At 41.9% G+C, this 12,502-nt stretch overlaps 2 protein-coding genes across 5 annotated transcripts in view; one reads left to right on the forward strand and one right to left on the reverse strand.

The window, feature by feature from the left end:
- LOC127587804 (uncharacterized) overlaps window positions 1–12,502 on the forward strand; it is a 265,695-nt gene that overhangs the window by 211,212 nt on the left and 41,981 nt on the right. The gene's annotated exons all lie outside the window — the stretch shown is intronic.
- robo3 (roundabout, axon guidance receptor, homolog 3 (Drosophila)) overlaps window positions 1–12,502 on the reverse strand; it is a 216,117-nt gene that overhangs the window by 24,283 nt on the left and 179,332 nt on the right. For all 4 annotated transcript variants that reach the window (XM_052046220.1, XM_052046222.1, XM_052046219.1 and 1 more), the window contains exons 12-18: window positions 8,084–8,250; window positions 7,871–7,992; window positions 7,584–7,800; window positions 7,116–7,240; window positions 3,991–4,174; window positions 2,250–2,483; window positions 1,700–1,739 (exon numbers count right to left, since the gene is read on the reverse strand). In XM_052046220.1, the coding sequence (XP_051902180.1) occupies window positions 1,700–1,739; window positions 2,250–2,483; window positions 3,991–4,174; window positions 7,116–7,240; window positions 7,584–7,800; window positions 7,871–7,992; window positions 8,084–8,250 (1,089 nt within the window). The remainder of the gene's footprint in view (window positions 1–1,699; window positions 1,740–2,249; window positions 2,484–3,990; window positions 4,175–7,115; window positions 7,241–7,583; window positions 7,801–7,870; window positions 7,993–8,083; window positions 8,251–12,502) is intronic.

The raw sequence follows: 12,502 nt of genomic DNA on the forward strand, positions 1-12,502 counted from the left end.
ACCCATACAATCTGTTATACACCTACTGTATTTTATTGACATTATTGTATGTTTTTTGTTATACATGTTTCGGTACTACTACTGTATTGTCACATGCACAGTGTAAAAATAGCCAAGGGATCAGAGACATCAGAAAATAATAAAGATTATCTTGAAATAGAGAATTCACTACACCAAATAAAAATAAACCAATATGCTTCACTTACTGACAAGTAAAACAAATATATCATATTGAGTGTTTGAGTAAGTGTTTTACTTGTTCTCTTTATGCAAAATCCAAACACCGAAAATGTACTTGGCCCAAAAAACGATGTACGGACCGTACCTTTGATTACCTGTACCATCCCACGCCTGACATATGTTGATTGTGAACTCAACAAATTGTATATTCCAAAGAGTAAATGTTTGCTTATTACCGTATTTTCACGACTATTCGACGCACCGTACTAATGGCCGCAGTCTCATTAATGGGTGACATTTCTGTATTTTACACATACACAGGACGCACCGTACTAACGGCCGCAGTTTTACAGTGGTAAAACATACGCCAGCTTAAACATACGGCATGCATGCGAGCACTCTAACACGTTAGCTTGAAGCATACGGTAGCATGCCAAGACATACAGATAAGCTAAAAACACGTTTTTAAAAAGGCAACGAAAGCAGAACTGAGTTCGGGTGTATTTTATTTAGCCATCGTACAATGTCGATCAATCATCACCCAGAAATCCATCAAAGTCCTCATCCTCTGTATCAGAAGCAGAGGACTGCACATCTCAGTTGTCATTGAATGCATCACATGCCAGTGTGAGTTGCTACGCATTGCTGAGCGGAAAGAAGGAGAAGCAACAGCAAAGTCAACATTTCTCTCGTGTGAAGCTTTCCCACACTTGAAAGTAAAGAACAGAGCGAAACATGGTGGCAGCGCGTGTGCGTGTAGAAAGAATTGAACAATTGTGCAAGTACCGTAATCCATCAAAATGCCGCGTTCCCTCTCGTTGTTGCGTATTGTGGCGTAACTCGCCAAGCGCTGCATCTCACTCTTTGTAAAGTTGTGTTTGCCACCGATCATCCATTGTTCCCATGCCGTTCGCAACTTTACTTTGAACGCCCGGTTGATGCCAATGTCCAGCGGTTGGAGTTCTTTAGTCAAGCCTCCGGGAATAACGGCAAGCTCAGAGTTCATTTGCTTGACTTGTTTTTTCACCGCTGCTGTGAGATGGGCACGCATGCCAAAAGTTAAGTTTGAACTGAGCTTCGTAGGCGTGTCTTTTTGTCGAATTTATTTTCAGGGGTTCTTAGAAACCAAAACCGGAGTTGTTTTGCAACAATGCACATTGCCACACTCTATACAAGTGTTGGTACTGGCTTGAGGCGTCCCTTTAGCGTCCACGTACACGCCCACCCTTCACCATTGGCGGACTAGCTTGCCTGTCCTCTCTCTCCCTCTCTCCCTCTCTCTCTCCCTTTCCATTTATGTATATATACACGCCCACCCTTCCCTGATTGGCCGACTTCTTTCCCGCAAGCCTGGCCACAGTCACTTCCGCCTTTTATCTATATAAACAGCGTGTCGGCTGTCAGTCAGATTTTGGAACTCAGCGCATATAAAGGACGCTCCGCACCATAAGGAATCCTGTCCATTTTGGAGAAAATTTAAGACTTTTAATGGCGCCTTATAGTCGTGAAAATACGGTACCTTCCATTGTGTCCAGACCCCTCTCCATGAGGATATCCAACTGCAGAAGAAAAAAAGAAAGATGCCACTTACAGTCATGTACCGGTACATTCATTTGTGACTGTGCATACATACATAAAAGGGGAGTGCCTTGTTGTCACTGCGCTATATATCACATTCCTAAAACGGCCTGCTTTAGAGCATAAAATGGGCATCGGTGAGCCGTCAGTGAGCTGCTGTCAGTATTTCAAGTTGGCCCAGTCCATCCTAGTCCGAGTCCTCAATTGCATGTATCCCATATTGTTTTTATTTCACCAGAGTGTATGTCTGTTGTTTTTACCTTCTTTTTTTCTTACTTTGTCTGCGTGTCGCCTTATGCGGCGCCTGTTTTTTCGAAGCAGACTGGCTCTCGCCGACGAGGGTCGGTCTACATGGGCGACCTATGTAGACCACGTCTACATAGGTCGCCCTGAAATACTGACGGCAACTTTCATCAGTCTGACGGAATTCCCACTTGAGATTAATACTGAAAACCGTATGTACATTTCGTGTAGGTTGTAATTACGCTAACCTGCTGCCGTGTAAGCAAAGGAAGCAGTGTAGTGGCTCAACTCCTTTCTCTTTTTGCGTCGGCAATAGATCCAGACGCTGAAGCCCATGAGGATGACCCAGCAGGCTCCGCCGATGCCTGCGATGAATGCCGGCTGCTTGACCACATCAGTAATCTGCTCGGCCAGACTCACGTTGCTCTCCCTGCTGTCGTCACCAGTGTCAGTGGTCGCAGAGGGCTGTTCAGCTGCCATCTCTGGGAGAGGCACATCACAATAAGTCAATGCGAAAGCAGTCCAGGCAATCAATGCCAAGCACTTGTACTTTTGCTGTATTAATAACATGATGTCGAAAAAATTTAAACAACAACTTTAAACTTGAAGATTAACCCTGATCCAATGTGAACGATGGTGGATTCTTTCCAGAAAGTTTCCATTCACATTTTAACTTGGGCAAATATATTCAGCGCTAGAAAAAGATTGGAATACAGAGTTTGGTCATGTGTAGGAATATACGGGGATAACGAATCCCGTATTTCTTGCACGATAAGGCGCACCTAAAAACATTCAATTTTCTCAAAAGCCGACAGTGCGCCTTATAATCCGATCGCGCCTTGTATATGAATCAATATTGTGATTTCTTGGACGCAATTATAATAATACATTTCATTTATAAGCGCCTTTCAAAACATAGTATGTAAATGTTCTGTAAAGTGCTTTGTTACAGCTGCAGCAGTTGTGCAAGCTCTATATAAATAAAGCTCTATTGTATTGTAATGTATTGTATTCCTTTCGCGTAGCTCTAGCCAGTGGATGCGTAACTCAACTGCAGCCAGTGGATGCGTAACTCAACTGCAGCCATATAGTAGATCTGTTTTTCTGTGGATTTTGGATGGAAAAAAGGTGCACGTTTCTTTCCATGCAATGCCAGGGTAAGAAGAACATTATTGCTGATTATTTGTCGAGGTTGTCGGAACCTGGGGGAGAGGGGGTGAGCGATGTCATGATGACTAAAGACGTGTTAAAATGTCTGTTTTTCTGTGGATTTTGGATGGAAGAAAGGTGCACTTTTCTTTCCATCCAAAACTGTTGTACTTAATGCACTTTGTAGAACACTAATTGTTTCAGATGAGGATTTCAACCACCTGGGAAGGGCCAATTGTTGCTTGGACCTGATTGGCCTGAAGCTCAAGTGAACTCCTTTTACAAGAGGAATGAGGAAGTCACTGGTGGCCGGACAATTTGGAGAGCAGTGCTACACGTGGGCTGCTCAAAACTGGTCAACTGTCACTCCTGAAAATAAAGAAAACTGGAAAATCTTCTTCCTGAATCCTGGCTGAATTGCCTTTTTATTCTTTTTTCACCTGGCCTGCTGCTTCGCCGCATAACAAACCATTTGATGAGTGACTTATTTATTTGTGAATACAACACAACATTAAAATTATAAATTCAACAAAACTATATTTTTTTCTGAAATATTAGCAATTACTAGCAATGTGAATTATTCCCGTACATCTTCACCATTCAATTTGCAAATTTCCATTGCAGGCGATTTTTATTTTAAACAGACTCCATTCTATTCAAATAACTTTTCTAACTCTGTATATGACTGAGACCATTCGCTTTTGTACAACCCAGTGTAACATTAATATTTTGAAGGTGTGCAAAGTGACAACACATTTTCCTGTTTCTTCTAAGCACGTAAAAGATAATGGGGCGAACAATTAATCCCTGCCTTCGAAGAATGTGCTTCTTTGGACTCACTGATAAGGATGGGCAAAGGCTGGCTGCGGGTGCCGACACCAGCAACAGTCACGGCTGCCACCTCAACCTGGTAAAGGACACCGGGCATCAGGCCTTTCACCGCCGTGGACAAAGTGTGCCCTTCCACTGTCTTGTTGATGTAGTAGCGTGTCTGGTTGTTGTTGCCATTGCTCACACACCAAACCTGTTGGTATACAGAGAGAGAGGAGTATTTAAATTGCATCTACATTTTTTTTTGGTGTAAACTTTCATGGCTTCCGCATGCATTTGCATCCTCATTCGCAATTTGATTGACAAAGTTGTAGTTTTCTATTTACACTTGTTGAAGAATATTTTCTGCCATAAACGTCCTTCGGTCTTGCCATTATGTAACACGTGTATCAATGAGCTATATTCGCAGGTGAACAGGAGATATACAAATTGGATTTAATAGTCATAGACAACTGTGAAAAAGGTTTGCTTATTGAGTTTTTAATCAGCTACATTTTAGAGTACACTGATCATTTCAGCTGCACGATTTATTTGCATTGTGACGTACAACATGCATGTACCGGTACATTCATTGCGTTGAACTGAATGAACACAAAATTAAAATGCACCTAAGTTGAGAAATGAAATCATCATCCTGCATCCCTTACGTACGGTAGTTCACAATAGACACCAACCACGAAAGCATAATGATCTCGAATATAAGAGCTGCACCACATATTCTGTATTCACCCCTTTTAGAAATAACAGTTACTAGAGTGCACAGCTATTCAAATTTTATTTTCTCTTATATTAATTCATCTTAATGTCACAACAACCACTACAATGGATCCACTGCCATTATTTGTTTTTCATGCCTAAAGACTAATATAAACTGGAAAAAATCCTGTTGTTGGTTATCATTATTTGTGCATGAAAGGATTAAAAAGACAATAAAGTTAGGTTCTCATCAAGGACATTACAAAGAAAAAAGCTCTACTGGGACACAGGCCCCATCCTACAGTGGTCTGCACATGCCGGTCCACGGCCCTCTACAGACCACAGGGCAGGACTGCAGAGATATACTGTACTTAAAAACACACGCACACGTACACAAATTCTGTATCGAAGCACCTATGCCTCAATTGTATGTTATCACCTTGGCTAGAATGGAACGGATGGTTGCCGGTCCGCAAAATATCAGTCGGACCATGAACCGGTCTGTGGTGTCTTATTCGGGTTTTTAAGGGCCATAATATGAGCATATTCAGGTTTTGTAAACACCTGTGTTTACATGGACTTGTGCAATGGTAATATCGCGAATGTTGCCATTCATTATAACTCTAATATATTTGAAGTAAGGAGGCATGATATTGGAAAAACCTGCAAAATGTGATATGGGTGTTTCATATTGCAATCTCGATATTATTGCGATATGGGTAGAAAACAGCACAAAACAATATCATAGTACCTCTTTTTCGAAGTCTTACTTAAATATGACTGTTCTAATTAATACATCTTCTGTAGAAAAAAAAGGCCTTGAAAAGGGGTCTAAGAATTAAAGAATTCAGTCAACTTTTTCTAAGACTGTCCTCCAAACTTTTTTTGTGTCAGTATGAGCTTTGAGATCTTCGACTGGCAACTTTATTAGACAATGAAATATATACATGTGACCTTTGCACACTGTTACCCTGTCCATGTGTCATCACTGTTTTCAACTCTGAACCGAAATGGTAACGCTCTTGGTCCAGTGACTTCAATGAGAACGGTAAAACACAGACAAATGAAAGGGATGTTGTATTGCTTGCTTGTTTAACTGGGGCTTGCTTCATTCCATCCCATTTCAGCAGCAAAAAGTTTTCCATGGCACTCACACATGAGCCTGAGTACACAGTGCATCTCTCTCACCAAAAAGAAAAAGCACTCCGACTCATTTGTCATGCAAAACTTCAGTCCAATTAAGCACATGCAAATTGTTTCTGTGAAAAACACTTAAAGCCAGACATTTTCATGAATTCATAAAACTCCCCATGACAACAGGAACAGGCTGTACCTGTAAAAGATTGGACATGTCCAGAATAAATAAGACATTTGGTCAACCTCATGTGAACACAGAGTAATTCTGTATGGAATAACGAACAGCTTTTCGCTGTAACAACGCTAATGCTTCATTTTAACAACTTGTTCTTGCAGCGTGGCTAATAATTGACAATTACTGTTCTATGTAAGCACATTCAGGTACTCTACGTAATACTGTTTTGTCTAATATGCTGGTTTGCAACCCTGCTCGGAGGGGGCTCTCCAACACCCTGCGTGTGATTGCAATGACTTTTTAGAATAGTGTTATTGATTGAGACCAAAATCAGCTGTCTGTCGGAGGTGAAGCCCACCTGTCAGCGGCCCTCGACTCACAACGAGCGAGTGTGAGGAGGTACTGATCAGGGGAGGAGGGCCGGTCACTGTGGAAAGCTGCAACATATTAACAACTGTGCAGCAATTTATTTATTTATTTATTTTTGCTTCCCACCCTGGCTGTATCAGTCAGTCCAATGGCCAGCAGGCGCTTAATATTCATTCATCTTCCGAGCCGCTTGATCCTCACTAGGGTCGTGGGGGGTGCTGGAGCCTATCCCAGCTGTCTTCGGGCAGTAGGCGGGGGACACCCTGAATTGGTTGCCAGCCAATCACAGGGCACACAGAGACGAACAACCATCCACGCTAACACTCACACCTAGGGACAATTTTTAGAGTGTTCAATCAGCCTGCCATGCATGTTTTTTTGGAATGTGGGAGGAAACCGGAGCACCCGGAGAAAACCCACGCAGGCCCGGGGAGAACATGCAAACTCCACACAGGGAGGGCGGAGCTGGAATCGAACCCGGTACCTCTGCACTGTGAAGCCGATGTGCTAACCACTGGACTACCGGGCCGCCGCGCTTAATATTGGGGCATGTAAAATGGGTCTGGTTCTCGTTGACAATGTTGAAGAGGTAAAAATGTATGTGTTTCTCATTGCAGTGGCTGCATGTGGCTGGTTTGTCACCGCAGAGAGGTTATGCATGTTTTTATGCCATTTTGTCAGGTTTTCACTGTGGTGCTGTCGTGTAGTTGTGTGCCATCTGCACCATGTTTGAGGCTGCGACGTCAGAGGTCTTTACCCTGTACTCTTGGATGATGCCATTTTGCATGTTACTTGGTGGAGGCTCCCATGAGACAATGATGCTGGAGGTGTTGCTTTGCTTCACTGTTGCCACTGTAACAGCTCTTGGTGGGGCACTAGGCACTAACAGGCAGAAGACAGCATTAATATCAAATGAAGCCATAAGATGAGCAAACGGAGGCAGCAAATGAAACTGTAGAATGATGCTGTATTAACTATTCAGGAAGGTTGATCAAAAATGAGGAACGTGAACCACACGACTGTATTGTTTTTAATCAACTAATATTAACCGGCATGGGACTCCGCTGCAAACACAACCCTCAACAAGGATTACATTTCAAACATTATTGTTGTGTCATTCAGGGTGATGAACAAAGCATCCAGAATGTGTGTGCGCTGTTTTTTTTTTTTTTAATTAAAGCAGTGTCCCCTGAATCCATTTCTGGAGGTTCTGCAGAACTATTACCTTCTTCAGGAGTTCGAACCAGTATTGTGCGGCTGTCCTTCCCCTGAAACTCGTCAAAGTAAGGCCGGATCTTTATTTCATACTCGGTTCCTTTCAGCAGACTGGTAAGTACAGTGCTGCGCTCGGACGGGGAATTGATGTCATGTAGCAGCCATGTTCCCCCAGTGGGGCGGTAAAAGAGACGGTAGCCCTGAACGTACTGAGATTGACGATCAACCTAGAGGAAGAAATGAGAGAGTGTGAAGGAGGACCTTCCCTGGATAACGAAAAAATAAATAAAGACTTACAGCCCAGGAGACTCGAATTGAAGATGTAGTGGGTCGGATGGGCTCCTGTAGTTGGACCGCCACCTCCCCCAACTCTCTCACCAACTGCCTGTGGTCCACTCCCTGACCGGTGGGACTTACGTCTTCGCCAAACACAAATGCAAATCAAGATTACAGTTCGGTTCACTTCACAATTCCACAGATAATTCATACTGTGAGACTACTCTGACTGACCTTGTGTTCTGACCGGCTCTGAGATGGGGCTCGGATCGCTCAGGCCGTAGGCATTGACAGCTCGGACAATAAACAAGTAGATGGTGTTGGGGAGAAGCTCAGTGATTGTGTGTGTTTCCACCTTCACCATGTCAGCCACAGTTTGCCAACTGCTGCCGGCTGACTGGCTGTAATAGATGATGACAAAACAAATTACGTTGAACCGCACGCGGCGATTAATGTGACACCCACTTTGCATGAGATTTGCCTCAGCTGATGCCGTAGGATGTACTGTATTTCGGTCTCATTCATATGAAAATGTCTATTTAGACAAACCACCATTTAAGACTTGCACAGTGTGTGATATAACATTCCACTAGAGGGTTTGAATATCAAAAATGTTTCATTATTGAAGTCACAAATAGTGAACGAGATGCACACTGCCTTCGCGAGTGTGCATGTTTTGCAATATTAATTTGCTGAACCAATTATCATGAAATAAGAAGATCTCTAGGCAATAGTTATTTTCGGCTCCCCCTTGCACGCAATACTGTACTTGGTAAACCAGTGTTTCCAAACCTTTATTTAGTCAAGGCACAAATTTTTCATTAGGCACATGACAAAAACACAAAAAGTATAAATATGAGAATACAGATGCTCTTGTCTCAATTGATTCAGATTTTAGTAACTCAGTGGCCCTGATTAATTGAACACAAAGGTGATGTATTGAATTTTCTGCACGACAAGGCGCTTTGGAGAATAAGGCACTCCTTCATTGAATGGCCTATTTTAAAACTGTTTTCATATTTACACTGCATTATAAGTTGCATACATAGAAGCGACAATAGTGGCTGCGGTTGTGATATGCATCCACTAGATGGGACTACGCTAAAGGAAATACAATACAGCTTTATTTGCTGCAGCTGTAACAAAGTGTGTTACAGAACAATTAATATACCAGGCCCAAGTAATCAGCATATTGATCCATATGTAGCTCCCTCAGAATGTAGCATGTAGCAGGACACAAAGTCCATAAAATACAGGGTTTATTCCTTGGCAAACCCTGAGAACTGGTCACAAATATGGACATGAAACATATAAATAAAATGGTATTACAAAACAAGAAATGAAAGACAAAACTTATGAAGGCAATTGATTCAACAAAAAAGGCAAACAAACCTCGTGGGCTCACATCCACATGGGGCTAAATATCCTGACAAGTCTTGCTTGTCTCCATCTTCCTTCGTTTAGTCAGTTGTTAACTATGCTTGTGGTATTATTTTCATTTCAGAATGGATGCACAGAGCTCATAAAGTAGTTGTCTATTTGAGGGTGTGTTGGCGAATGCACGTCAATTAGTGTAGGGCAGAACCCTTTTCGGTTGCAATTGCTAATAATCACCACTAGATGATAGAGGAACGCTAACAGATAAACAACTCAATGGAGAATATGGAGAAAATTAGGCGCATCAGACAATAGGGAGCACTGTTGACTTTTGAGAAAATTGAATGCTTTTAGGTGCATCTTATAGTGTAGAAAATACGGCACTCTCAGGAAGCCATAAATTATCCCGTTGCATGAATAGCAACAGGGTTATTGTATATTCTGGCACCTATTGGCAGAGCATTTCATTGCTCTGTCTGTCACTATGCGTTGCTGACAAAGATAAATGAATAAAGATACCGTAGGTCTGTAATTAATAAATAATACTTTTCTGCCAAATTAAGTGTAATGAAGAATGTTCCACATACACTATAATAATAATAATAATAATACATCACATTTGTAAGCGCCTTTCACAACACTCAAGGACACTGTACAGCCAAGACCAATAGTAAAACACAGATAAAATAATAAATAAAGAAAGAAAGATTTAAGGCGGGTAGGCAAGTCTGAATAGGTGGGTAGTGTGCCAAAGCACCTTGGTTAATAATCTGGTGTGACAAACAATAACAGATGTCCGTAAAGCTTCTTACTTCAGAGAAATTCTTGCATGCTAGAGATCGTCCTTATGGTACAATTTGCTATTCTGATGAGTAATGTAAATGTGGCTTGTAAGGACACACACAGCTGTAAAGAGGAAAGGTGAGCTTGTTATTGGTCTTGTGGTACATGAGATTCATTATCCTATAACCTTATCAGTGCTTCCATTTGCCTCTCTGTTTCTCAGTGAATTTATGACTGCCTTGGCACAACTGAAGATTCACAATGACCTTCGCATTTCCATTTGTTTGACACTTTTAGATGTGTCCCCAAGGGGCACTGTTGGCCTTTGTGGTACAGTGCGAGGTTGTACAAAGAGGGAACATGACTCATCATTTTTTTTATTTTATGTCAGTCGTGAAAAACTCACAGGCAAGGCTGTAATTCCTTCAAAAAAGTGAGAAATGTAAAAACACACACACCATGTTATTTGGAGAATGGTTTGTCTAGAAAGCTGTTCAGACATTAGGAATCCAACCTTTGTCCTAGCCTTATTCCTTCCAACAAACCTTGGCACCTACGACAAATAAATATCGGCACATCCCAGTGGTTGCTTGCATTATTTTTTTGCTACACAGTAACACTGCTGCTGCAGTCATGGGCCACAGCTGACATCTGGATGTGATTATGTGCATAGAGTGTGTTCTTCCCTTGAGACAATTGGAATATTTATACTCCTCTTAACATGGCCTTTCTCTACACAGTGATCCCTCTCTATTTCACGGTTAATTTATCGTGGATTTGGTGCATCGCGGATTTTTTCAAACATATTCATTAAAAAAAAAATCATATACATGGAGTACAGTACTGTATATATCAGTGGTCCTCAACTAGAAATGCTGTCGGTCCACTTTTTTTTTTTTATGAGACCAAGGTTCGGTCCCATGCACGGTGGTCATGGGGAGCAGGGCTATATGCCCATTTAGTATGGTCAAGCCAAGCTTATACAAATCAACATTCCTCACAACCAACCAATAATGGGGTGCATGAAAATAACAATTATTCACTTTGCCAGTACACAGCAAATAATGAGAGGTATTGTGTTGAGGCAGAGGAACTCTTTTATTTTGTGAAGTTGTGCCTGCTTAATAATAGAAATAGCCCTTTTAGGGAAATAAGACATTTTTTACTTTAACTTTGTTAAACAGTAGTTGTCTTTTTTTCCCTTAATTTAACAAAAGCAAATCAAAATACTCATTTTACCAAAATAAATACTAAAAATGAAAACAACAATATTATTTTCATTTGTACAATTCCCCTTTTCACATCCCCTCTGAAATCATTGAAAAATATATCAAAAGAGGAGTTAAGAACCATTTTAAATACTGACACGAGGGAGCACGGGAGTGTGCAGTGCTGTTCTTCCACTAAAGGTGAATGCAATGTTTGAGGCATGCAAATATTATTTGAGGACGCCATTGGGATGTTCATTTAACATGTTGCGGTGTTCTGCTGTTAAACAGCTGCAAAGATCCCCGGGTAGACGGGAGCAAAACTGCACACAATCGAAACGTCCCGCGATTTGTCTTGTCTAATTGTCTGCGTGTGGCTCTCCTGTGCTGAAGCTGTGAGCACACTGTGGCGTCGCGCATGTGTCCGTTTCCTGACACAGTCATCCATTTTGAATGCGTGACGCTGATGTATGGGCACACCTTAAGTTCAGAGGAGCCAATCAGCGCATCGTTATCGCCGACATGCCCCCGTCTCCAGTTTGTCAAACATTGTACACACACAGAGTCGCGCTGCTGCGTCCTCTGCAATACATCTGTTCGTGCACGCAAATAATACAACGGATAATTTTAACAAGCGATCGCGGTAATGCGCAGATTATAGTCCAAAAATATAAAATTTATAACGTAAAAATCACGTTATAATTTATTATTTTATACAATTTGCCGAGGATCCGGACAGAGGTCGGCAGTCCGGTCGTGGATCGCGGTCCGCCAGTTAAGGAAGAGGGGTATATATGTTTTGCAGCTTCTCACTGACATTTTGCGGACTTAATGTTTAGTTTTTTTAAAAAACGTGTACAGGTATATGTTAATTGGTCGCTACTTCGCGGATTTTGGTTTTTATCGCGGGTGGTTTTGGTCCCCATTAACCCCAATAAACGAGGGATTACTGTATCTGCCATGACCAATCCTATTCGCCAGAAGCTATTTGGCTCTACAACATGTCTAAGAGCAGAGCAGATGCATGCCATGTGCTGGTGCAGTCAGTGATGCTTATGCCGTAGGTTTTCTTTTGAACACAAATAACTCATATGTTGGTTCGTGAGCCGCATCGTGCGATAAAAATACAAAACACAAAGGATGAATGTACATGTAGAAGGGGGACATCTGGTGATGGACGGGGCATAAACTTAGGATGAAAAAGCTTTGTCCGCAGCTATCGCACTGCGACAAACACAGTTTCAGGAGGTTTGGGAGGATAGGAGGGGAGGCATCAAAAAATGGC

This window comes from Hippocampus zosterae, chromosome 16 (genome assembly GCF_025434085.1).
Source record: "Hippocampus zosterae strain Florida chromosome 16, ASM2543408v3, whole genome shotgun sequence".
NCBI classification, from domain to species: Eukaryota; Metazoa; Chordata; class Actinopteri; order Syngnathiformes; family Syngnathidae; genus Hippocampus; species Hippocampus zosterae.